The sequence below is a fragment of the Myotis nattereri genome (genome assembly GCF_964212035.1).
Source record: "Myotis nattereri genome assembly, chromosome: X".
In the NCBI taxonomy this organism is placed as follows: Eukaryota; Metazoa; Chordata; class Mammalia; order Chiroptera; family Vespertilionidae; genus Myotis; species Myotis nattereri.
Window position 1 is genome coordinate 114,456,992 of NC_138078.1, and position 27,441 is coordinate 114,484,432.

General features: G+C 40.5%; 1 protein-coding gene across 1 annotated transcript in view; it reads right to left on the reverse strand.

Moving 5' to 3' along the window:
* TENM1 (teneurin transmembrane protein 1) overlaps window positions 1-27,441 on the reverse strand; it is a 934,848-nt gene that overhangs the window by 42,411 nt on the left and 864,996 nt on the right. Inside the window, exons 27-28 of the mRNA XM_081115196.1 lie at window positions 7,179-7,545; window positions 5,217-5,727 (exon numbers count right to left, since the gene is read on the reverse strand). Of these exons, the coding sequence (XP_080971322.1) occupies window positions 5,217-5,727; window positions 7,179-7,545 (878 nt within the window). The remainder of the gene's footprint in view (window positions 1-5,216; window positions 5,728-7,178; window positions 7,546-27,441) is intronic.

The window sequence follows — 27,441 nt, forward strand, 5'->3', positions numbered from 1 at the left end:
GTTTGATTCTGGGTCAGGGCACATATCCAGATTGCAGGTTCCATTCCCGGTCGGCATGTGTGCCAGCATGTGTATGGTTCTATTTTCACTTGGATGTCTAACCAAACTGATCATATCCAAAACTGAACTCCCGATCTCCCACCTGGTATAATGTATTCTTTGCATAGTCCCCCTTATCTTGGTAAGTGAAAATTCCAACTTCCAGTTACTCAGGCCAAAAAACTTTGAAGATATCTGACCATTCTTCCTCCCATGCCCACATCCAATCTGTCAGTAAGTCCTGACAGATCTGTCAAAATATATTTAGGAATTTATAACTTCTTACTGCCTTCACTCCCTGTTCTAAGTCACCATCTTATTCCCGGATTATTGCAAATCCTCTCTGCTTCCACTATACAATTTTTTTTTTCAGTACAGAATGATTCTTTAAAGATATAAGCCAGATTGTGTCACTTTTATAGTCAAAACTCTCCAGTGGTTCCACCTCTTACTCAGAGTAAAAGTCAAAGTCTTTACAGAGGCCTACAAAGCTCTACCTAAAGTAGCTCTGTAACTTCATAGGTTTCATCTTCCCATTACTCTTACTCCACTCCAGTCACAGTGGCTGCCTTACTATTTCTTGAATATATGAGGTTTGTTCCTGTTGCAGGGCCTTGGTACTTGCTGTTCCATCTGCCTGGAATGTTCTCTCTCTTCCTCCCCGCCCCTTACCCCCCCCCCCCCCCCAGATATCCTTATGGCTCACTCCCTCACCTCCTATAGGTATTTATGTATAGTAGTCCTCCCTTAGCCACATGAGACATGTTCCAAGATCCCCAATGGATGCCTGAAACCGCAGCCAGTACCAAATCCTTTTTTAATACTGTTTTCCCCCTATACATAGTATATACTTATGATAAAGTTTAATTTGTAAATTACGCACAGTAAGAGATTAACAACAATAAGTAATAATAAAATAGAACATATAACAATATACTTTAATAAAAGTTCTGTGAATGTGGTCTCTCTCTGTTCATGTTTTCCAACCACAAATTGAATGGCTTCTCCATCTTAATTAAGCATTTGCCATGCACTGTGGCCATAACTTTTGCAGTTTGAGATACGACAGCAAAATGAGCACAGATTTCTTTTTCCTTCTTCACAATTTAATGGATAAAACGTTTGTTCTTACCATAGATCTTAGCAACCTCAGCATGTTTTTTCCCCTTTCCTTATCAACTCGAGAACTTTCACCTTTTCACTTAAAGGAAGTAAGTACTTTACAACTTCTTTTTGGCATATGTGAGTTGCCAGCATTGCTACTCCTGGGCTTTGGGGCCATTATTAAGTAATATAAGGGTTACTTGAACACAAACACTGAGATCTTGACAGTCAGTCTGATAAATGAGAAGGCTTCTAAGTGACCAATGGGGAGGAGTGTCTATAGCATGGATATGCTGGACAAAAAGGTGATTCATGTTCCAGGTGGGAAGGAGAGGCAGAGCATGAGATTTCATCACACTACTCATAACAGCACACAATTTAAAAATTGTGACTTATTTATGTAATTTTCCATTTAATATTTTCAGACAATGGTTGACCACAATAACAGAAACTGTTGACAGAAAACCAGGGATAAAGGGAACTACTGTACTCAAATGTTATCTTTTTAGTTAGGCTTTCTCTGACCACCCAACTTGAAATAAAAACACTTCTGCCCCATATTCTTTTTTATTTGTTACCAATCCTCACCCAAGGATATTTTTTTCCTTTGACTTTTAACGAGAGTGGAAGGGTTGGAAGAGTGGGGAAGAGAGAGAGAGAGATCCATGTGAGAGAGACACATCAATTGATTGTCTCTCGCATGTGCCCTGACTGGGGTCGGGGATCAAACCTGCAAGCCAGGTACATGCCCTTGACCAGGAATTGAACCCTTGGCTCTTCAGTGCACAGGCCCATGCAACACCAACCAGGGCCTGCCCCATATTCTTAATCTCCCTTACCCTGCTTTATTTTATCCTTAGAACTTATCACCATCTGAAGTTCTGTACATTTTACTTGTCTCTCTCCAGTACAACTTAAGCTCTATGAGGATAGATATTTTTATCTGGTTTATACATGTCTGTGTTACAGACACCAGAACAATGCCTGGCACGGGTAGGTGCTCAGGAAATATTTATTGAACAAATAAGTGAACCCACAAATGGGTTACTTTGTGTTTTTTTTCCCCTCTAGCTTTATTGAGGTGTAATTGACAAATAAAATTATTAATCCTCACCCAATGATTTTTTTCATTGATTTTTTTAAAAAAATGCATTTTTATTTAGAGAGAGAGAAAGAGAGAGTGAGAGAGAGCTAGAAACATTGATGAGATAGAAACATGAACATTGATTGGCTGCCTCCTGCACGCCCCCTACTGAGTATTGAGCCTGCAACCCTGGGCATGTGCCCTCATCAGGAATCGAACAGGGCACCTCTTGGTGCCTGGGTCTATGTCCAACCACTGAGCCACACTGGTGAGGCTTTTCCATTGATTTTTAGAGAGAGAGAAACATTAATATGAGAGAGACACATATATTGGCTGCCTCCCACATGTGCCCCAACTGGGGCCAGGGATGGAACCTGCAATCCAGGTAACTTCCCTTGACCGGGAATCGAACCTGAGACTGTTTGGTGTGCGGGTCAATGCTCTAACCACTGAGACACTGGCCAGGGCTAAAATGGTATATATTTAAAGTGTATAATGTGATGGTTTGATAAATAAATGAATGGCTGATCGGTTTATTTTGAAAACTAGTTGGGACTTAAACCATTTCTTTTTTTTTAGATTCTTTATTGTTTAAAGTATTACATAGAGTATTACATATGTCTCCTTTTTCTCCCATTGACCTCTCTCTGGCCACCCCACCCCCCAGCACATGCCCTCAGCCTTCCTAGTGTCTGTGTCCATTGGTAATGCTTATATGCATGCATATAAGTCCTTTGGTTGATCTCTTACGCCCCCCCTTCCCCCAGCCATTTCTTATTGCTTGACTAGATTCAACCATTAGGTTTCAAAATAGTTTGTCTAATTTCAGCTGCAGTATGATCTTGCATAAATAAATTTTAAAAAGATATTCTTGCCCTGGCTGGTGTGGCTCAGTTGGTTGGAGCACTGTCCTATGCACAGAAGGGTTCCATTCCCAGTCAGGGCACATGCCTAGGTTGGGGGCTTGATCCCTAGTCAGGGCATGTATGGGAGGCAGCTGATTGATGTTTCTCACATCGATGTTTCTTTCTCCCTTCTTCTCATCCTCCCTTCCCCTCTCTGTAGAATCAGTAAAACATGTCCTTGTGTGAGGATTAAAAATAATAATAATAATAATTTAAAAAGATAATTTCACTAGAAACTTTATCTTTTATAAGGTATTTAAAAATGAGTCAGACTGTTGGAGTTTGAATGCTGGACATTTGTGTGAATCTGGACAAGTTAACCATTCTGTGCCTCAGTTTCATCATCCATAAAACAGGCATACTAGAAGCACCTATCCCATGATGTTTTTTTTGGGATCATAAAAATAATAGTGTATGTAAATCACCTACCCCAGTACCTGGCACATAGTAAAGCTTCAGTGAATAATGGCTTTTATTACTGTTATTAAGATGTAAGAGAAAAATCTCAAAAAATACAGGAAGACTTGCAACAGAAACAACTGAATACATTTTTCTAAGTGAAACTAAAATAGTTGTCCAGCTCTTTTGTATAAGTGGCAGTTCTTTGGGAAATGAGCCAAAACTTGAAGGCCAATTGTTTTGTCCCTTTCCTTAGGAGGGTTTCCTGGGTCTGGACACATTCTCTTCATATTCTCTATATCCTCACAGAATAGTCACACTTGGAACCCCTCATACTTAATATCTCCACTGGTCACATTCTTCACATTAATGCCATTTCAGACCCAGAGGTTCAGATTCCATGGATGATCTTCACTCAGGAAATTGCTTAAAAATTCAGCAGTTCCCTTTGTGGGAAAGATGCTTGCTGAGTGCTGGCAGACTAGCTTTCTAAATGTGTTGACTTGCAAACAAGGTTGTCCATGCTTTAAAAGGCAAGGACAATGGTCTCTATTTCTGTGTCATGACACCTCCTTGCAGCTCGCTGTCAGACACATCTTGTGTTAATGCCTTGTTAAACAAAGTTATCACAGATCCAGTCTATGAATGCTGACATGTGTCGGGTAATTTGACTAGTGCAGGGAAAGGGGGAAGCCCAACCCTGCACAGGAGCATTTGGCTCCCCATTTCACAGAAGTAGCCAATGAAGTGCAGCCTCTCCCATTCTGCACTTGCCTCAACATCATTTCACACTTGCTTCCCAGGGTCCACTTCTTATGTTCTAACTTGCCACTTACCTCCCACAGTTGGGCTGGGCTGGGCTTGGCTGGGCACACATTCATTTATTCATTCATTAAACCCCACCGGGATCAAGAAATACACACTGCTTCTTTGCTGCTTTCAAACACTTTTCTAGTTTAGTTATTTAAATAAAATGTTATCTTGTTGTCTGAGCTATGCTGTAAATTTCTTGAGTACATGGACTTCTACATTATTCCTGTTTCCTGCAGTGCCACTCTTGATTCTTCATTTTGTCTATGTTTTTATTATTATGCTCTGCAAAACTGCTCTGGAGAAACGGGCCCAAAACCTAGGAATTGGGTTAAATTTCCTCCCTGACTTTTTATTTTTTACTAGAGGTCTGGTGCACAAAATTCATGCATGGGTAGGGTCCCTAGGCCTGGCCGGCGAACAGGACTGGTCAGGGCCTTCTGGCTGCTGGCCAGGGCCTTCCTTCATTTCACACAGCCCCCTGGTGGTCAGCACACACCATAGCGAGCGATAGAACTCCCTGTCTCCTGGTTGAACTCCCGCAGGGACACTTTGCATATTAGCCTTTTATATATAGATTGTGTTTGTTAGGAGAAACTAGCATGTAACAACCAGCAAGCACTAAACCATTTTCCTACTACAGTGGGGCCTTGACTTACGAGTTTAATTCGTTCCGAGACTGAGCTCATTAAGGAGCTCGTTAAGGAGCTCGTGAACTCAAATTACTCTATCAACTCAATGCAAAAAATCAACCGAGAGACAGCTGGTATCTCAAAAAACTCGTTAGTTGGGACACTCGTAAGTCAAGGCCCCACTGTATAATATGACTTCAAATAAAAACCTGACAAAGCCTATGCTGAAAATTAGAAACTTACTCATAAACGGTTGTCCATCCATTTTCATTACTTTTGGTAGCCAGAAGCCCAGTGTTTCCTGGATAGGTCATCAAGGCCAGGTTATAGCCTTGGGCTGATACTCTTTTCAGAACTCCGTTGCTGCTTATGGTCAGCCAGTACACCTGCCCGCCAGGCACTACAAGCCAAAGGGGCATTCCGCCTGCATCCCTGCGAATATGCACAGAGTTGCCATTGCTACTGGTAATGGCGCCCAAGTCACCTTCAGCATTGTAGGTGAAATTATACACATAGTCCCTTGTTATCAAGTTCAAGGTGTGCAGGTGGGTTCCATTGACGGTGAACTGGTAGAGTTCCTGATCAGCAGGTGAAGCAATCTCATAAAGGTTCACGTCATTCAGGTGGGCTTGGTTCCTACTAATGGTTCGAATTCGAACGTTCCCAAGGTCAGCCACATAGAGGGTGCCATCAGGCGACACTGCTAAAGAGGAAGGGGCTTTCATCTTTGCATCTTTGGCATAGCCACCATCACCTGTGGGAGAAAGACCCTGACTTTAATAATTGTCATCATAAACATTTGTATGAAAAAACAGTATACAGAAATCACTGTGCATCAAGAATCATCTGAAAGGGAACAATCAGTTAGCCAGCATTCTCTGCATGTCCTCCTTGACAAATTTGAAACCCATTATTCAAAATTTTTGAGTCAGTACCATTGAAGATAAACAGTAAGATGCAATTATCTCAGTAATACCAATTTTGTGAAATCCTCAATCCTGCTGTTCAGAATCTATTGTACTGCAAGATACAAAAAACAGCAAATAATAACAGCCAACAAAATTTGGCTGGAAATCCATGAGACTTAATGTCTGTCAATACTTGTAGGATCTATCTCAGACCTTTCCAATCCTACTGTGCCTAGAGGACCTTTCTTCAGCTAATTCCCATTGTCACATTTGTCAAAGTACACTAAGTGTGCAAGTGAAACAATGATTCAGAACATCAACTTTGATAACTAGAATAGATATTAGATTTGTCTTGAATGAAAAATATAAATTAGCAAAATAACTATAAAACTGTCCAGGAAAACATTGGAAATATTGATCAAAAGTCATATCGACCAAGTTGCTCTAGAGTTCTCTGGCCCAAGTAAAAGCAAAGGTTAAAAGAGAACCATTTGAGCCTGGATGAACAGTTTATTAGGGCTGCAAGCAGCATGGAGGGATTTTCATATCCCAGCAACAAATGTATCTATTGACATTTTGAGGACTGTTTGCTATCTGGAATATCCATTCCATGTTATGGGGGAAAGGCTCTTTTTTCCCCTTTATTCTCCCCCCCCCATTTCAACTGAAAGTAAAGGGCACTGATGATTATGATAAAGTTTTGGATTTAACAAACAATAACAATGGAAGTAGCAGATTAATGTCTTGAGACCCCTCCATTGTCGTTAAGTTTTGATTCCACCCATGTGTCTCCAAAGCAGTCTGTTCCTAGTCCCTTTGGGTTTCAAATAGCACATGCTGTCAATCTGGAAAACAGTTACTTAGGGGAAGTAATATTTTTCCTGAGCTAAGTTACTAAATGTAGGTTTTACCTAGTTTCTCTTTCTCCAAAGTACAAATATCATTATGGTCCTACACTTGTATAATGGTTTTAACTTCTTAGAGTTATCAGGATTTGTATTTATATTAGTCTATCCTCAAACCAGGAAGGTGATATAATTGAGACAAGTGACACCTCTATTTAACAGATGAAGTAAGCAAGTAGTAAAAAGATTTTGTGGCTTTCCTGGGGCCACTCAGTGTGTCAACTGCAGAACAAGCAGATAGTAGGCTATCTGACCCCCAACACACTGCTTTTTCCACTAGCTCATATTAATGTTCACAGGCAACACTTTGGTTTTCCTTTGGACTTTTCTGATGCATGTTTTTCTTTTGAAAACAGAGAGGGGGAGCTGGTGAATTGCTAAAAAGGTCATACCTGAAAAACAGTCACAGTTGGGATCAATTTTGCAATCACAGTCAGTGGGGGCACCAGCCATGATGGAGATCTCCCCATTGGTGGTAACTTGCTGAATGCGGTTTACTTTCCTCTCATCTGTTTCAGCTATGAAGAGCAGGCCGCTGTGGGAGACGCTGATGGCCCTCGCTGACTCCAGAGTGGAGTGAATTGCCACCTTGCTGACCAAGAAATGATCGATACCTGGCACCTGGCAGTGAATGGGGCGCCCTGCAATGATCCGCACGCGCCTGTTCTCAGAAATTTGCAGCACAATATTGTTATCTAAGACATACAATGAATTGTCCATGGGATTGACTGCAAGGTCTGTTGGCCACTCTAACCGCACCTGCAAAAAGAACAGAACACACACTATTAGGTTATAATATCTTTCCAGGGGCAGTTTTACTTTGGAAAAAAAAACAAAAAACACCTGGCTAATTGGTTGCTCTTGTCTCAGGAATTTCAGCAATGTTGGTGTTGCCTCCAAAGTTGCGGGAGGATGATTGATCCAATGTTCTGTAAACATATCTATCATTTATACCATTTCAAGCATATTATTTTTTGCAATAATTCCAGAAGGGTCCTCTAGAGCAGTGATTTTTAACCTTTTTCATCTTATGGCACACATAAACTAATTACTAAAATTCTGCAGCACACCAAAAATACATTATATATTTTGCCAATCTGACAAAAAATAGGTATAATTTTGATTGATTTACAAAAAATATAATAGTAATTACCGTTTTTGCTCCAAAGTGGCTTTTAAAAAAATCAGGTGCCTATACTTGGATATAAGGATTTCTGGTACCAAGAATTAACCAATCAGACACAACCTTATTGTGCGACGTGACCGTTATATGACCTACATATTTATGGTTCATGACAGGGCATTCACAGCAGATGGCTATTGTTGTGTTGGCTGTTATCATTTTATCATTAAACCTGTAAGGGAAAAGAGGTCAGTGCCCCTGACTAAATAGTCAGGTATTGCATGTTTAAAAAATTCTTGCGGCACATTGGTTGAAAATTGCTGCTCTAGAGCAGTGTTTTTCAGAGTGTGGTCTCTGGACCATCAGCAACAGCATCACCTAGGAACTTGTTAGAAATGTGAATTCTCAGGTTCCAACTTAGACCTATTGAATCAGAACCTCTGGGTTGGGGGCCCAGCCAGCTGTGTTTTAATAAGCATTCCAGGTGATTGTAATGCACACAAAGGTTTGAGGACCACTGCTTTAGGATCTTTGTGTCACAATCATATGCAAATGTCTCTCACTGTCCTATAGATGCATGGAAGAGCAAAGTTATACAGACTTCTTGAAAACAGAATGCTGGAGAAACCAGATTTTACTCGAATAGTAACCTTTTGGGACAGGACCTTCCATTAGCATAGCATCCATCTTGTGGCATATTCACGTACAGCACATCAATTGGTGATCTGGAATTCTAAGTTGACCTGGTTCACTACATATCTCCCTTTGCTCAGCAAAGAAACAGGTTGATTAGTTCTTTAATTGAATATTTCCTGAGTACCTTCTCTGTGCTAAGCTCTGTGATAGGCTTTGGGGATTCAAAATAACTATGACATTACTGTCCATGTTATGAAGGAGGAGGCAACAGAGAGAATATGAGAGCACTTCACCCAGACTAGGAGTCAGGAAGCAGGGTATTATCAGAGAAAAAAAATCCCATGTGAGGACACAGTAAGAGATTGGTCTTCTGCATGCCAAGGAGAGAAGCCTCAGGAGAGACTAAACCTGTTAACAACTTAGTCTTGAACTTCTAGCCTCCAGAACTGTGAGAAAATAAATTTCTTTTGTTAAAACCACGCAGTCTGTGGTACTTTGTTAAGGAAGCCCTAGCAAACTAATACACAAGGTAATGGAGGGATATACATGTCTATCTTTATTCTGGCTGTGGGAAACCACTGAAGGGCTTTAAGTGGGAGCATGCCATAGTCATATTTAGGTACTAGAAGGATCACACTAGCTTCTGTTGAAACTATAATGGAGGAGGAGGAGAGATGGGAAGCAGGTTGATAGTTTAGAGCAGGGGTCCTCAAACTTTTTAAACAGGGGGCCAGTTCACTGTCCCTCAGACCGTTGGAGGGCCGGACTATAGTTTAAAAAGAAACTATGAACAAATTCCTATGTACACTGCACATATCTTATTTTGAAGTAAAAATAAACAAAATGGGAACAAATACAATATTTGTATTTGCATGTGGCCTGCGGGCCGTAGTTTGAGGATCCCTGGTTTAGAGGCTCCTGCAGTGGTCCAGGTGAGGGATGATACTGGCCTGAACTAGGATGGCAACAGTGGGGATGGAGAGAAGTAAATGGATTTGAGACACATTTAGGAGTTAGAAACAAGGATTAGTGTGTGTATGTGTACCTTGTGCCATGTTGTAGGCATTGGGGATCCACAGACCAACCAAACATGGCTCCACTCTAGTTCCTTTCTAGCCCAATGCCTTCCCTGACATCTCCTTGAAGAGCTACTATTTATCACTGGGCACTTCTCAGAGAACTGTATTACGTGCCCTCTCACCCCACCACTAACTTATTCTGTACTTTATTTTTCATCTCCTAGCCTAGACAAAGGCAGAAAAATCTGTCCCTTTCCTGTTCAAGATAGTAACAGTAATGTAGCTACTCTTCTTTGTGTTTTGAGTGAATGCCCAAGGAAAGCTTTGTTTTTCTTAGTGAATCTGAATGTTTGAAAACAAGATACAGATTGTCATTGCATTCTGAGGCACACTATTTCCCTGGATGGAAGAGGCCTTACACTCATCAATGAAGTAGATAAAGGTCAGTCTGAGATAAGGCCCTCCCTCTATTTCTATCTTTTAATGGAGGGCAACTGTAAAGGAGACAAAGGTTTTCTTTGACCTCCTCTGTAGCACCACTTGGGGCTCTTTGCTCCCTGTCTCCAAGTGTCTCTCCCAGACAACCAGCAACCTCATTCTGTCTCCATGTCTTTGCGTGCCCTCAACCTCCTCATAGGCTGGCCTTCTCTGGTTGGCACCATATGCCTCTGGGCAGCTAGGAATTTGAATGCTAATGGAGTATAAAGCTGAGCTTGTGTTGTGCATGTTCTACAGAGCCTTTCAGACCAAGGCCATTGGATAAGCATTAAACACCAGGTTTAACAGCTCCCAGAGCAGTTTGCCTTGATGTGTTCCTCAGCACGTCTGTCTGAGGCCTTTGCACGTCTGTCTGAGGCCTTTGCACGTCAGTGCCCTGCCACCGCGAGAGTGAGAGTGAGCGCCTGCTGCTGCGGAGGGCGCCGACTCCTCCTCCGACACGTGACCCCACTTGGGACCTGGATATACACCATCATGCTTGTACAGAAGCTGTCTGTGGAAATAAGCTGGGGCTGCCTGAGGAAGAGGAAATGTATTTATTTCAGTACAACACTCCTATTTTGATCGAGTCTGAAGTCAGTGACCCAGAAAAAACAAAGCCGGCAGAAATGACATTCTAATTATCCCCAGTCTGAGGGCTGAGGCCAGGACAGAGGCCAGGGACAACACACCTGGCAGGAGTCAGAGAAGGATATGTTTCAGATTCAGTTCGCTGCTGTCAAGGCTGCCTCTGAGATAAAGGCTGGTCGTTGGGAGATAAGCTGTTAAATTCTCCAACTTGCTCAACTGATTTAAGTCAATACTATTGGTGTCATGTTTATTAGATTTAATATTACCTCAAAAATGCACCAGCTATTGTGTCTGTTTTCTTTTCCATCAAATAAGTCACCCTCTGGCAGTTTCCTGTAACTAAAGTGACCTTTGTGCTTCTGAGACACTTTCTCTACCAGCTGCATAGAATCCCTGTAATTCCCATTTGATTTGGCTGGGCAGCTTGTCTATGAAATCCACTCAGATGAAAGATGTGTGGCTACTTAGTAGTCTAGGGTCTGCCTTTTCAGAAACTGGACCTTTTCACCTTTCTCAGGTTGTCAGTTCCTTTTATATCCTTCTCCTGTTAAATACTCCCATTTCTAGGTAATTTTTCAAGGAACCGGTGCTTTAGACCCACATAATAGAAACACTATATTTCCTACCAAGGCATTTCCTTAACACAAGCTAACATGGAATGGAGTCTGTGAGCTGCTGGCAGTCAGAATTAGCATCTATTAGTTGCAGAGACCCAAGATTTATATGCTACTGAGGTGGGGCTGAGAGTAACCCCTGAAGGTTGCTGGCAATTATCCAAGTAGATTCTGTGGAGAAATACACATTACTGTTTGGGCCATGGGGGCGAAAGAGATGTAGGCACAACAGTTAAGCTCTGCTAGTGACCCAGCCTACAGGCAAACCACTTGGCCTAATTTGTGGTGGTTGCCCCACCTTGTAAAAATACATTAATTTGTTTGAAATGTCAAAATGTATTTAAACTAAACTAGCATGAAAGGTCACCAGTGTAGCCGCCAGCTGGTGGGCGTGCCCATCTCCCAACAACCTGCCCGAAGAAACAACTCTGAGCAGAAGGGAGCTCTCGGTTTGGAAGTCAGGCCTTGACAGCACTATGTCTTCCTTGGCTAATCGAAAATTTGCCTTAAAGGGACTTGACTCACAGGTCAGCCAGTCCCATGGTTGCTTTAAAGATCCAGCTAATTTTGACCTAAGTAGTAGTTTATAAAGTGGCAGAATCCTAGAGGGAAAAATCCATGTGTAAAAGCGATATCTAAAGATGAGCCCTTGATTAGACTGAAGTAGAAAAATCCCTCAATTATAAACTTAACCCCACAATGGAGACATAGACCATAATTTGTACATTTGGGCTCTCTCTAACAGTCTGAAGGCTGGATCCTTCCTTAACTAGTATACAGCCCTAGGCAAATGAGGTCTCCTCTAGGAGTCTCTGGTTCTCTCATCTGTAACAAGGAAAAGAGGCTAATGATAATCTAGCTAACTTCTGAGAGTTATTACTTTACAGTGGGTTGCTCTCAAGTGGGTTAAATGAGATAGTGATGTAAAGTGTTCAGCCCAGTGCCTAAGGGATGGTAAGTGGTATTAACACTAATAACGGCTTCAAAGTCATAGACCTTTAGATCCAGAAGGAATCTAGTTTAGTTAAATATACATGTTGTGCCCCCCAAAATGTATACACACTTTAAAAGCTGATAGCTCAAATTTCACTCCTTTTCATGTTTAACTGATTTGAAATAATGGGTGAAGCGAGACTAAGCTTTGAACAAAGAAAATTTATCCACTAGACTTTTTTATGGGGATACAAAACAGATAAAGTTTACGGTACAAAATCGACAACAGTTGACGAATTGAGGGTGTATAAATACCAGACAAAATGATTCTTCATGTTTTCAATTCCATTTGCATTATCAGCAATGCCTGGACCAGAATGGTCATCAGTTTGAAAACAGGCATTGACAAAAAAAAAAATTATTAATTTATGTAGATTCTTTTAAATTTTTGAAAGTGAACTCTATGATAATAAACACAGACTTTATCATTGCCCTGACCGGGTTGGCTCAGTGGATAGAGCATCAGCCTGCGGACTCAAGGGTCCCGGGTTTGATTCTGGTCAAGGGCATGTACCTTGGTTGTGGACACATCCCCAGTAGGGGGTGTGCAGAAGGCAGCTGATCGATGTTTCTCTCTTATCGATGTTTCTGGCTCTCTATCCCTCTCCCTTCCTCTCTGTAGAAAGATCAATAAAATGTATTTAAAAAAATACATTAAACACAGACTTTATCATCATTCAAAGTGTGTATACATTTTTTGGGACACCCTATAGTTTCCTTTCAGCCCTGTTTCCCACATAATGTCTTCATGAATTTTGCTTTACCTGTACAATACTCACACTATTGTTGACTTAATATTCTTTAAATTGACCTACTTTTAAAATATAAATAGGTGCCACCTCTTCCTTTGAACTGTTTCTAATCTTTAACATCTATAAAATTACAGGCCCACTCATCTGAGCCTTTAATGAAAGTAACTACTGTTTACTGAGTGCTTCCTACATGCCAGGCTCTTTACATGGAAAGAAACTATTAATGTCCCCACTGTCAGATATGTGCTCTTAGCCTCTATGCCGTCTGATTTCTCACCTAGAAGAGTGAACACATTCCTTCACACTCTCCTCACCACGCCTGGCCTCCCCTTTACTTTGTTTGAATCAACCTAAAGGGTGTGCTCTCTTTGGCTGAGAAGATCAAAATCATTACCAGTTGAGCAATTTGTCTTTCTCATGTGTTATCTTTCAGTTCAATGCTCTGTGGGTCCTACTTCGTGCCAGGCACTATTATAAAGGTAAATAAAACAGGTTCCTGCCCTTGATTATTTCAAAGTTAAGTCAGGGAAGGCAGTTACAGAAACAGGTCATTTCAAAATAATGTGGTTAAATGATGGCAGACATATGCCCAGGGTAACATAAGAACACAGAGGAGGCGGTTTTGAGAAATACTCATAGAAAAGAAATGTGTAACCTTAATCTTGAAGGAAGAAGCAAAGGTATTGAGAAGAATCAAGGTGCAAAGTGTGATCTCAGTTGAGGGATTGGGGGGATGAGGGGACATTGGGGGGATAAGGACACATTTGTAATATCTTATTCAATAAAGGGAAAAAAAAAGACAACCCCCTCAAAAAAAAAAAAAGAATGAACAAAAGGATAGAAGTATGAAACCTATGGGAGTGAGGGAAAGAATGATGGTCTGGGATTACTAGAAATAAAGTAGGGTAGGTAGTGGTGGCAAATGAAGTTAAAATGTTTTCCAGGGACAAGGTTTAAATTTCTCCACTGAGGCACTATTGTCATTTGGGTCCAGATGATCTTTGTTGTGGGGCTGTCCTGTGCATGGTAAAATATTAGCAGTGATTCACTGGATGCGAGTAGCACCTGATCCCGAGTTGTGACAACCAAAAATATGTCCAGATATTGCCAAATGTCCCCTGAGGGGAAAAATTGTCTCTTGTTGAGAACTGGCCCAAGTCATGGAAGTTCTGCTTATACTAAGAACTTTAGATTAAGACTGTGGTGTTGAGGAATCAGTGAAGGTCTTTAAAGTTGGGGGCTAATATGGTCAGATTTGTGTGTGTGTGTGTTTTTTTAAATGTTCCTCTTTTCCCCCCCATAGCTCTCCTCCACCTGGTTCCCACGCCAACCCAGGCCCTTGCCCCGCCCCCCTCCTCCACCCCCCGCCAACTGTCCTCATCTATAGGTGTAAGATCTCTGTCCACTCTCTTCCCACCCCCTTTCCCCTCAAGAATTGCCAGTCCACTCCTTTCTCCATGCCCCGGATTCTATTACATTCACCAGTTTATTCTGTTCATCAGATTTTTTTATTCATTTGATTTTTAGATTCAATTGTTGATAGATATGTATTTGTTGTCACTTTGTTTTTCATAAGTTTTTATCTTAACCTTTTTCTTCTTCTTCCTCTTCTTAAAGACTACCCTTCAGCATTTTATATAATACTGGTTTGGTGGTGATGAACTCCTTTAGCTTTTTCTTGTCTGTGAAGCTCTTTTTCTGACCTTCAATTCTAAATGACAGCTTTGCTGGGTAGACTAATCTTGGTTGTAGGTTTTTGCTACTCATCACTTTGAATATTTCTTGCCACTCCCTTCTGGCCTGCATAGTTTCTGTTGAGAAATCAGCTGACAGTTGTATGGGTACTCCCTTGTAAGTAACCAACTGTTTTTTTTCTTGCTGCTTTTAAGATTCTGTCTTTTGCCCTTGGCATTTTAATTATGATGTGTCTTGGTGTGGTCCCCTTTGGATCCCTCTTGTTTGGAATTCTCTGCACTTCCTGTACTTGTAAGTCTATTTCTTTCACCAGGTAGGGGAAGTTTTCTGTCATTATTTCTTCAAATAGGTTTTCAATATCTTGCTCTCTCTCTTCTTCTGGCACCTCCATAATTCAGATGTTGGTATGCTTGAAGTTGTACCAGAGGCTCCTTACACTATCTTCATATTTTTGGATTCTTTTTTCTTTTTGCTCTTCTGGTTGGGTGTTTTTTGCTTCCTCATATTTCAAATCTTTGACTTGATTTTTGGGACCTTCTAGTCTGCTGTTTAATCTCTGTATATTATTTATTATTTCAGTCAGTGTATGCTTCCTTTCTGACTGGTCCTTTTCCATTTTTTTTTTTTTTGGCATTCTCACTAAGATCCTTGAAGATCTCACTAAGTTCCTCAGAGGTTTCTAGAAGATTCTTGAGTAACCTTATAACTGTGGTTTTGAACTCTATATCCAGTATTTTGCTTTCTTTCATTTGTGACATGTTTCTTTTTCTCAGCATTTTGGCTGCTTCCCTGTATTTGTTTCTATGTATCGGGTAGCTGTTAAGTCTCCTTGAGTTGATAGAGTGGCCTTGTGTAGTAGGTGTCCTATAGGGCCCAGTGGCTCAGCTTCCCCAATCACCTGAGGTGGACACTCTTGGTGCACCCCTTTGTGGGCTGTGTGCACAGTCTTGTTGTAGTTAAGCCTTGATTGCTATTGCTATCACTGGGAGGAATTGACCTCCAGGCCAATTGGCTGAGGACCAGCTGTGTCTACAATGGAAGAGCTGCTGTGCAGGAGAAATATTTATGGGGCAGGACTTGCTTCAGTGGGGTTTGGTGCTCATTGAGTCTGCCTCTTGAGTGTGTCACTTATGGATGTGAAAAGTTGTAATCTGGTATGGTCTCACACTGACCACTGGGTACACTGGCTCTTGGATCTCCAAGGAGGTGCAAAGTCAGCCACTGCCTGGGGCCACCCAGCAGGAGCTACAGTGAGATCTGCAGATTCCTCCTCTTTGTATTGGGTTTGGAAGTGCCCAGACAAGGCCCTGCTGTGAAGCAAGGCAGGCTGCTGCTGCCGGCCTTGGGCCTTCTTTTAATAGCTTTGTGGCTCCCTGACCCAGCTGCTGCCTGTTTGACAGGTTTTAGGCTGAGAAAGGACAGGCCATTCATACACAAAAGCCACACACAGCTTGGGTGGTTTGGTGTCTCAGGGAATCACCAAGGCGGAGCAAACAGCAGTGGTTGCCAGTCAGCCCTGCAACTGGAGAGGTCATAGTGTGAGAACAATGACTGCTGTAAGCACCTTCATCTGAAAAAAAAAAAAAAAAAGCTGCCCCCGCGTTCCTGTCCCTATGCCAGACAGTCCAGTTTCTCCCCATATTTGTCTGGGTCCCCCATAGTCTCACCTGGAACTGGAGTTCAGAGCAAGCGGGAGCTTGTATCTTCCTCCCTCCCAATTAAAAAAGAAGTGCACCTGAGTGCCAGCCTGTTCCGCACCTCCGCACCTCCTACCAGTCTCACTGCGTTTTCTCCACCTTTCTGGCTGTAGTACTTCCACTCAGCCAGCTTTCCTGTGGTTCTGGATGATAGTTGTTCTGTCTTTTAGTTGTAATTTTGATGTGGTTCTGAGAGGCAGCAAGTATAGGTGTTTACCTATGCTGTCATCTTGGTTCTCCCAGATTTGTATTTTAGAAAGATCACTTAGGCTGCAGTTTGGGAGGCAGGCTGAAGGGAAACCAGCCTGATGATGCAGGAGAATCAATTTACAGGCCATCTATTCACCAGTACCTCCATTCATTAAAACAATCTTCCATTCAACCACCTGACAAACATCTGAGTGCTGATCCGGTAGACATAGTCTCTGCCTTCATGGTGCTGACAATCTGGAAAACTGCTTCTCATACTTATTTTTTTTTCTTTTGACTTACAGAGCCTTTTGAGAATGCAATGAAAGCTGTATACTTTCTCCCTAGACAAAGGCTCAGATGTAGTAGAAGAAAGTCGCTAAGGGCTCAGACTCTGGAGTCAAGACTTCCTGGGTTCAAAATTCTATCTCTTATTTACTAGCTTTGTGACCTTGGAGCAAATCAGTTAATTTGCTTAACTGATTGAGTGGGTTGGTGTCTCTCTGAGCCTCATTTTCCTCTCTAGAAATTATGTATAGCAATAATATCTTCTCAAGAAAAATCTACATACAGCACTTAGCACAGTGTCTGGTACACAGAAGGAGGTCTGTAAAGGCTATCTTATTATAATTATTATGATAGAATATGCCTGTATTTCTTCTGGTCCCTGTCTGGCTACTGCAATATTGTCTTCCTTGGCTACCACATGAACTCCTAAACAGAATCATATAGTCATGCTCTGTTAATGTTTCCCTTGCTTCTGACACCAGATATTTCCGCCTGATCATTTATTCCATTCCTTGAGAATTCTTCTAAGCTATGGGTCTGCCAAGAAATATTTGGCTTATATTGGGGCATATTATCTCACATATATTTTCCAGACAATTTCAGGCTAGCAGTTTAGCTTATTACTTGGATCCCCCACTGTTATCGGTAACAGTATTCTTGATACAATTCCAAGTTCAGAACATGTTACTTTAATTAACTTCTTTTGTTTTGCCAATGAATGTCTGTTTATCCCATTTTAGGCACTAGGCTAGGCATTAGGGAGCCAGCTGTAAACAAGATAGACTGGATCCTGCCCTCACAGAGTTTATAGTCTTTTGCTGACTTCATTTCCTTGATTTTCCAATATATACAAGGGGTTGTTAGTGACATATACCAGTAAACTATTTGTGTTCCATTCCTTCCATTTTAATGGAAGAGCCTCAAAAACTATCATGGCTGTTACTATCTTTTACAATTGCCACCAAGTGCTAATAACTTATTTTCTCAAAGTTCAACTGTGTTGAAAAATCAAGTTGTTTGCCAAAAGAACTTCTGTCCCCATCCCAAACATGATGCTTCGATTCCCCTGCTTTACTACATTTCTAGCCTTACAGCTCATTTGAAAAACAACTCGGTTTGATTTTTATCTCTGAGGCCTCTTCAATAAGAATTCTCAGGAAGTATATGATTATTCCTTCTGTAGTACGCCAGCCTTGGAGAAGATATAGTGACAGGACTGAATGCTCTCTGCCAGGTGTTCTGCCAGTGCCTTGTAGATTTCCCTATGCTTCTAAAAGCTGACAACTGAAGACTGTTAGCACCACTTTTTGTCAGTTTCCAAATGGCCTTCTTATTTCTTGACACTGATACTGTCTGAGCTTTTATAAAAGAAGGAAAAAGCCGTCTGGAGAAAGTTTGGTTTTCTGCAGTTGCAAAACACCATGCCACCTTTGAGAGTGATGACACTTATTGATTTTGCTTTTAAAAGTGGAAATTATTAGAAGATGAAATGCATCAGGACTATATGGACTTGTCAACTGGCAAATAATTTCCCATTATCTCAGGTCCACACTTTGGTGTTTCTCTGAATCATGACTGGAGAGTTTGAGGAACCTCTCAACCTTTGGTCAAATACATCAGCATGGCCTGTCTCCCTGGTTGCCCAATAAGAATAACTGACACTTTAGTCAAATTATTCATTGAAGATGAATAGCCAGGATCAATCTAACCAAGAGTCAAAATTGGACTGCACTTTAGAATCATTCTACTGTATAGCTTATAGATTAAATTATATCTACATCAGTGTTCCTAAAACATTTTGGGAGTGGAGGAAGCAAAACGAAACAAAACAAAACAACCCCAAGGTAGTGTATTTCATCTTCTAATAATTTACACTTTTTAAAAGCAGGATCAATAGGGGTCATCACACTGAAAGGTGTCATCATGCTTTCCAACTGCAGAAAACCAAACTTTCTCAAACTTTCTCTAAATAGCTTTTATAAGTTTGAAGAAGATCAGACAGTTTCAGGATCAAAACAAAATGTTGAATTTGTAGTTACTAAGATGACTGCAGTAGAGACTACTAGTTCTAGTCCTACCCTATCATCATTCACTCCTTCCTCTTTAGTAGTAAATCCCCAATAATTCATCTGGGCACACTGCTCTCTAGAATAGAAGACATTACAGCCTTATTTGCAATTATCTGTAGCCATGTGATCAAGTTCAATGCAACCACAAGTAAGAGGGAATGTGGGAACATCCACACTTTTATATTCTTGTTTTAAAAAGCTGGTAAAGGAGAGCTGACACAACTGGAAGGAACCTCTTTTTGCCCTTCTTTCCAGACTGCAATATGGATATACCAGTGAGAATTTTAGTAGATATCCTGGACCATGAGGTGGCCATACAATGGAAGTTATGTGCTAGGATGACAGGGTGGAAATACAGGAGCCTGAGTCCCAGATGACTGGCTGCTATCTTGCTTATGCCACTGTTATGTTGGGGGTGGGGGGTAGGGGAGGTAGGTTCTGTTATTCTCAGCTTAATCTAATAACAATGAAGAAAATGTTCTTTTAAGCTTTATTCTTGACTGGTGCTACTGACTACACCATTATGGCCAAACTGGTTGAACAAAATTCTAGTTTTATATCACTGCATAGATCCCCGGTGTTTTCAAAATTAAATTAAATTGAAATAAATTAATGTCCAAAAGTGACAGACAGATGTGGTATAGTCCACTAGGGCAGCCCTTTGTTAAAAGGATGACTAATTGCTTCAACTTAATGATTAACCTCAAGCATTCTTAAATACACAGTGCTCCATCTTTGGGTATTTGTTCAAGCTGCTCTTCTAGCTCCATGACTCATTCAGAAATAGCGCCTCTATTATACTGTAAATACTTGTTTGCCTTTCTATATTCTCTATGAGGTCTGTGAGTCTTCAAGGGTAGGGATGAGATCTCATTCATTTTTGTATTCTCAGGATATGGTGTTCCAGTTGGTAAATGTTGAATGAAAGCATTAGTGCTTCATTGACTGTAACATTTTTAACCCATGAAAGCATTTGAATTATAAAACAAATAGACTCTAAGAAAAACAAATCCGGATTTCCAGAGACTCACTCAGGTTAGTGGCAGTTTACATATTTTCTCAATTTTAAGATGTGCATTTTCCACTCCCTTCATATTTTAACTTTTCTGAAGTGAGAATGTGTCTTATAATCAATGCATACATTTAATGGGGCATTTTCCCCTGCTACCCAAAGTTATCAAATTGATGCTATGTTTTACAATCCACAGTGTCTTAGAATTGAGGAAATACAGTATTTCTATTTTGGTCTGCAGACTTTGGGGATTCTGAGACTCTTTCAAGGAGGTATGTGAGGTCAAACCTATTATTTATCATCATCATCATCATCATCACTAGAGGACATGTTTTTATTGATTTTTAGAGAGAGAGGGAGAAAGAGAGAGGGAGAAACCTTGATGTGTGAGAGAGAGACATTGATCAGTTGTCTCCCGCACTCCAACCAGCGATCGAACCCGCAACCTGGGCATGTGTCTTGACAGGGAATTGAAGCCAAGACCTTTTGGTGTAAGGGATGATGCTTCGACCAACTGAGCCACAGCGGCCAGGGCAAAACTATTTTTAAATAATATTATTTGACTTTTATACTTTCTCATGAGTGTACAATGGATGACAGATAAAACCCACATAAAGAAAAGCTCTTTGGGTTTCCCAATAATCTTTAGAAGTGTAAATGGGTCCTGACACCAAATACTTTCAACAATAAAGATTTTAAAAAGCTTGAGAATCGTTATCCTAGAGGAAAGAAACAGTAAAGAAAGCCATCCTGTTATATAAGAGTTTCATCCAAGCTCATTAACAAAAAAGCATCTATCCTTTCCAAGATGGTTCCTGAGGCCATAAGCTCTGTCCAAAAGCACACTGACAGAATGGTTGAAAATCTTTATTTCCTCCAGAGACCCAAGGCCTGATGGGTGATATAAAAGTTTGTTCTTTCAGGCTCCCTTAGAGCAATCAGCACGTACATACTTTCTATGAGTCTGCCGTATAATTGCCACTACCTCATCTTAATAACAGGCGTAATTGCTCTGAGTTTCCGTCAACCCTTTCTTGCTTCTCCTCTCTGAAGCCTCAATTTTGGAAATGGCACTTGTGAATACATGGAACATTTAACCACTTCCAGTTTTCAATTTACAGTCAAAGTCGTCTATCAGTAGGAGACGAAGGCCCAGTGTGAAAACTACAGAATGTCCTTCAGACTCCACAGTTAATTTGTAAATTTGATTGTTATTGTAAGAAGAACATATTGTACATGATGCTACTTGCAGATTTACTATTTGTATCTCTCTGTATATTGGGTTTTATCAGTAAAGACAAAGAACCTAACCCTTTCAGCACTTTTGAGTTTAGGGAGAGGAACATGAAAGCATTACTTTCTTTCTTTCTTTTTTTTAAAAATATATATTTATTGATTTCAGAGAGGAAGGGAGAGGGAGAGAGAGACAGAAACATCAATGATGATAGACAACCTTGATTGGCTGCCTACTGCATGCTCCCTACTGGGGATTGAGCCTGTAACCTGGACATGTGCCCTGATCAGGAATCGAACCGTGACCTCTTGGTTCATAGGTCAATGCTCAACCACTGAGCAATACTGGCCAGGGCACTTTTTTAGTTTGAGTCTTTATTTTAATTTAACTTTATATGTATTTATTTAATACCTACTGTATATCCAGCACTGTGGGAGACACAACTATGGAAGGAGAGACAACTAGAGAACAAGCCAAGGTGACATGAAATCAAATGTGAGGACAGGTGATGAGGCCATAAATTCTGAAAGAATTCAGAGTAAGGAAAGGACCACTGTGGGCCTTCATGCAAGAAGAGGTGGGACTCCTATCTGCCTAAGAACGAAGGCTTTGCCTCCATAGGAGCCAGGAAATAAGAAGAAGCTCCTGGAATCATTCTGCTGAGTTTCTTCCTGATGAGAAGTTGCAGAAACTTGTCTGTTGCAAGCTGTTAATAGTATAGTAGTGGCTCGACAGAATAGATCAAGCCTCCAATTCCCTTTGGCACCTAAAGCAATTTACAGGCCAGAAGTATGACTGCATGGCTTTTATGAAATGGTCTGATTTCATTGATCAGCCACTCCAAGATTATGTTTTCATTTCTGTAGCTACTGCTAACCCTTCTTTCCAGTATAATAGTTCAGGCAGGACCTATTCAAAATTTCACCATGGAGATATCAACATATAAGTGGGCAGGGTTATAAATGGGAAGAACAATATAACAACTCATGATTGCTCTGCTCAAAAGTTCATTTCAAGTTAGACTAGAATTCCACAGATTGTCTCTCTTTGTTTTAAAATATATATTTTTATTGATTTTAGAGATGAAGGGAGAGGGAGAGAGAGATAGAAACATCAGTGATGAGAGGATAATTTATTGGCTGCCTCCTGCACAATTGGGGATTGAGCCCGCAACCTGAGCATATGCCCTGACTGGAAATCGAACCATGTCCTCCTGGTTCATAGGTCCATGCTTAACCACTGAGCCACCACATCTGGGCAGATTGTCTCTCTTTTCTTAACTCTGTAATGTTTCCAAATGATAAGGACACTAATAAGAGCAGATGGCCTAATGAACATTGAGAGGGAAGACTTAGCTGGTCCTATTTTCATTAGGCCTCCAGTGTGCTTCTGGGTTTTGCCCACCACTTCCCTGTGTGTAATACGAAACAGCATGCACTCAACAGATGGCCCAGTTCAGGCTTCATGCTTCCAGACCTCTGGAGACTGGCCACCTGACCAGTTACCATGTGTACAGAATCATTTAAGGAAGCAGGGAAGGTATGGACTTCAGCCTGAACAAAAGTAAAAAATGGTGAGATGAATATTGAGTGCCTGAGCTTCAACAAGAGGGGAGTCAGAACCACTCTCACAAACACAATGAGCACCTCTATTTGAGGTCTCCCAATGTCAGCTTCTTGTGGATAAAGCAATGAGAAATCCTCTGTGGCAAACAGTCCACTCTAATTAATGTTACATCCAAACTGTAAGCATATCTGAGTGACTCTAGCAGCAACAATGACATGGAAATTTAACACCTCACTGCACAGTGTGCTAGTTATTAAGTTATTGTCTCATAGCTTCAAATTCGCCCTTTTAAAGACGTTGCTTTGTGGCACTGGGCTTGGGACTCTGCAACTACATTTCTCTTTCACCAGCTGGATTTCTGATAGGTTCTGACAATATGGGAAATAAAAGTATTTTGGAAGGCTAGAGGAGAGAGAAAGGAATTGCTCTTGTCTGCTTGCTTTCTGTTCCTGCAACAGCAGCCCTTCATCCTGGCAACAGTAGCTGGCTGCATTTAACAGCTCCTTTCCATACTCCGAGAACCAGTCTCATCGTGACCCCTGAGATGTACCTGAAGCAGCTGTTTGGCATCTTCTCAGAGGAGTAGGTCCCACCTCAATGGAGTAAATAAATCCTCTATATTTCTAGGTTATGATAATTCCAACCTCTTTTCTTTGTTTCCCAACCCTAGAGGTGGGGGATGCTTCCTGCAGATACTATTTCTCTTTTATTTTCAACCTTTTAATACCTGTACAGCTCATTCCCTATATTAAGTTTTCTTTGCTAAAATAACTAATGTGGTTTCTGTTTTTCTGACTGCTTGACTGAGATTCACAGCATGAACTCATATACAAAAGCAGAGAAAGAACAATACTCACTGTAGGCCAGTGGAAAAAGAAAGCTAACAAAGATGAACAAGAACCAGCAAAGACTGCCTTGGCCCCAGAGAACTTGTTAGTCACTAGCATCTGCTGCATATCTACTGGCCTGTGAAGCTGCCATGTCTAGAAAATATGCATATGAAATAAATTCACTGTGCTTGGACTCTATGAAGTTGGTTGATTGGCTTTTTCCAGAGTTTCTCTGACTCTCCGGAACAGCCATGCTGATGTTATTATTTTCTAGAAACTTTTCATCTCGTGATTTTTGAGGATGATTTCACGATGGATCATGCCACTCTCCCATATGCCTTTTGGAGACAGAATTCTGTACTGAATGGTTCAGAAGTTTGGCCCATGACATTTCCCATAATCTTAAATTTACTTGTAAATAATAATACATTAGGTATTTAATACTAAGTATCTTTTATATTCCATCTCACAAGTCTCCTTGTCAGACATTGGGATTGCTCCTTCAGAATCTTCTTGATTTAAAGGTGGAAGTGTATTCTGAAGTGGACCAAATGCATACTTCTCTTCTTATGGATCTCAAGATAAACACCTCTCAATAGGTGTAGCCTTTTGGGAAATGTTTTATATGTCCCTGGGCTCACTTTTCCAAATATACTAACTTTTGCATGAAAAAGATGACATTCCTGATGATAGCCAACAGAACTTTCCCTTTGAATTGTGTTTCCATTTAATAAAGATGCGTTGACACTGATTCATGCACTTCCCTCTCCCATAGTTAACAGAGAGCAGGTTTATGTTTAAAGGTATAGTCTGAAATATAATTAGGCCAATTGTCTTACATTGGGACATAGGCCAGGATGTTGGTCGCATAAGCTCTAGAGTGTAACCAGTGAATCTACCAACCAGATATTTCTATATCTTAGTGAGTTTTGGGTTTATTTCAGGTCATGGCACCTGCTGAGTGAAGTTTGTAGAAGACTGAGTGGTTACAAAGTAGTTTGCAAGCTTTGCATCTTGTGATTCTCCCTGAACTTTGAAGATGATTTTTCTCTAGTGCTTAATAGTTTTAATAAGGGCTAACATGCCAGTGTCCTTTATGTGGAAAGAGGACACTGCTGAGGGGGTTTTATTTATGTGATAAATTATGTTTTCGATATAGCATTGAGCATGGTACTTGACTTTTATTTTAAGGCCCCTGACAACTCTGGCTATTTGCTTGTGTGCAGACATTTCAGTAGTACTTGGATATGCTGGAGTTGAAAATGTTGACTTGCTGTTTTCTACTTCTTATAAAAACAGCCTGAGCTGTCACTTTGGAGGGAGCAATGCAAATATCTCTGATAATAGGTTATTACACCCCAAATGTGATTTTATTTAAGACATGCAAGCCTGAAAACTGCACTTAAAAAAAGAGTTTAAATAAATTTGGAGAAGGGAAATGATATTTAAAGGAACTCTGGATCATCTTATTGCAATGTTTTTCTCAGTTTGTCTTTTGTTAAATTTGGGTTTTTATATATTAGAATTTTAAAGAAATGATTGACATGTTTGGAACCTGAATATCTTGATAAAAAAAGAAAAGTCATTGGATAGATAAAGCAACTTGTAGACTAATATTTCTTCAAAAGTACTAGGGCACTGCTTTCTTCTTATGAATACATCAGGGTCATCTTTCCTTTTGACTTCCTATTTAGCTGGGAGCCTCTTTGTTTTGTTTTGGGAGAGTCACATGCAACATATTGACCTAGATAAACTCTGTCTTATTTATGTACTCTCATATTTAATTTTTTGGGGGAAATTGACACACCTAGGCTACCCACTAAATAAACTGCTCCTTTACATCTTGATTTCAAATAGATGGAAGATTATTTAAAATCTATACATCTCAAATCACTGATGTCTGAAACTTTTACTGCATTCCAGCCTTAGCTCTACAGTCAGCATGACACTTCTTGAAAGCAGAAAGAAAATGAAGGATTTGGGGCACCATTCAATGACTATAGTGAACATCCTTTAAGTGATTTAGATAGAGCTTCACATCAACATTAGGCAGATAAAACATTCTGTGAGGGTCATAGCAGGTTAAGACCACTCTCTGGAGCACATGTTTGTACATCCCATCAAACTCATCTATACATAGATACATGCATGCCCCTCTCTCTGCAAAAGATGTACCTATGTACAAAGGACAGAAGGAAAGATTACACACTTTCTATAGCTGTGCCAAACTTCTTCTTGGTCCTTTTTATCTTGGTTCCATACATTATCAGTTCAATTCTCTGTTCTGTGAATAGGTGGTCAAACACTACTATAGTTATGAGTCACAATAACATTTCAGTCAATGGCAAACTGCATATAAGACAGTGGTCCTGTAAGAGTACAATCTAGCTATAATCTTTTATACCATATTTTTACTGTCTTTTCTGTTTAGATACACAAATATTTACCATTGTGTTACAACTGCCTACAGCATTCAGTATAGTAACATAATGTACAGATTTGTACCTAGGAGCAATAGGCTATACCATATGGTCTAGGTGTGTGGTAGGCTATACCACCCAGGTTTGTATAAGTGCACTCTGTGATGTTCGCATAATGATGAAATCACTTAATGGTGCATTTCTCAGAGCTATCCCTATTGTTAAGTGGATCATGACTGTACTAGAGTACTGCTGCTGCTGCTGCTGCTACTGCTAATCTATTGAGCACTATGCACCTGGCATTTTGCTAAGTGATATCTATCTCTATCTCTATCTCTATCTCTATCTCTATCTCTATCTCTATCTCTATCTCTCTCTATCTCTATCTCTATCTCTATCTCTATCTCTATCTCTATCTCTATCTCTATCTCTATCTACCTACCTACCTATCTATACTTATTAATCCTCACAACTTCTCTATAGAGGAAGGTAACTTTATCATCTCATTTACAAATAAAGAATTTTTCCCAGGGCATACAGCTGCAGGTGGCAGATCCGGGATTCAAACCCAGGTAGTCTGTGTTCCCAACCATTATGATTTACACGTGTGTGTGTGTGTGTGTGTGTGTGTGTGTGTGTATTGATTTTAGAGAGAGGGGAAGGAAGAGGGAGAGAACAATATTGATCTGAGAGAGAAACATCGATTGGTTACCTCCTGCACGCACCCCAACCAGGGAGCAAACACGCAACCTGGGTATGTTACCTGACTGGGAATCAAACTGGCAACCTTTTGGTGTGTGTGACGGTGCTCAACCAACTAAGCAACACCAGCCAGGGCCTGACTTTTTATACTGCTATAACTAGGAAGAAGAGTCTGCCCTAAAGCCGGGTTTTGACTCTTACACCCTCTATAAAAGGAGTAGAGAAAAGCTTGGCTCTCCTTTGCAGTTTCAGAAGGTGTTCTGTATTTGACAGCATGATGAGAGTAGGTTTGGATTGAATGAGTAATAAATAACATCCAGGAATACATTTAAATTAGAGACTGACAACTACAGATATCACACAATCAGAATAACCTCCTTGCAGAATTATTTTGTTCTTGTGTCCTCCTACTTTAAGCAAGTGTATGATGAATCAACAGAAAATATTTCTTGAAGATGCCAATTAATGTCTTACATCATCCTTTATATTGGTATAGCAGTTCATACTTTTCCAAGTGCTTTCACATTAAAAAAAAAAGGCGATGATACTTAATCAACAATTGGACCACTTACTAAATTAGCCTCATAAAGAGGAGTAATTAACCGGCTCTAAAATGCTAGTGTCTGTTTTCCAAGTGTAGTGCTGAATCTGAAATTATAGAGGAACCTCTTTTGGGTCAAGAAGTAGACAAAAATGATTTAACATTTTTTCTATATCACTGTATTTCAGAAAAGAACAGGATAAACAA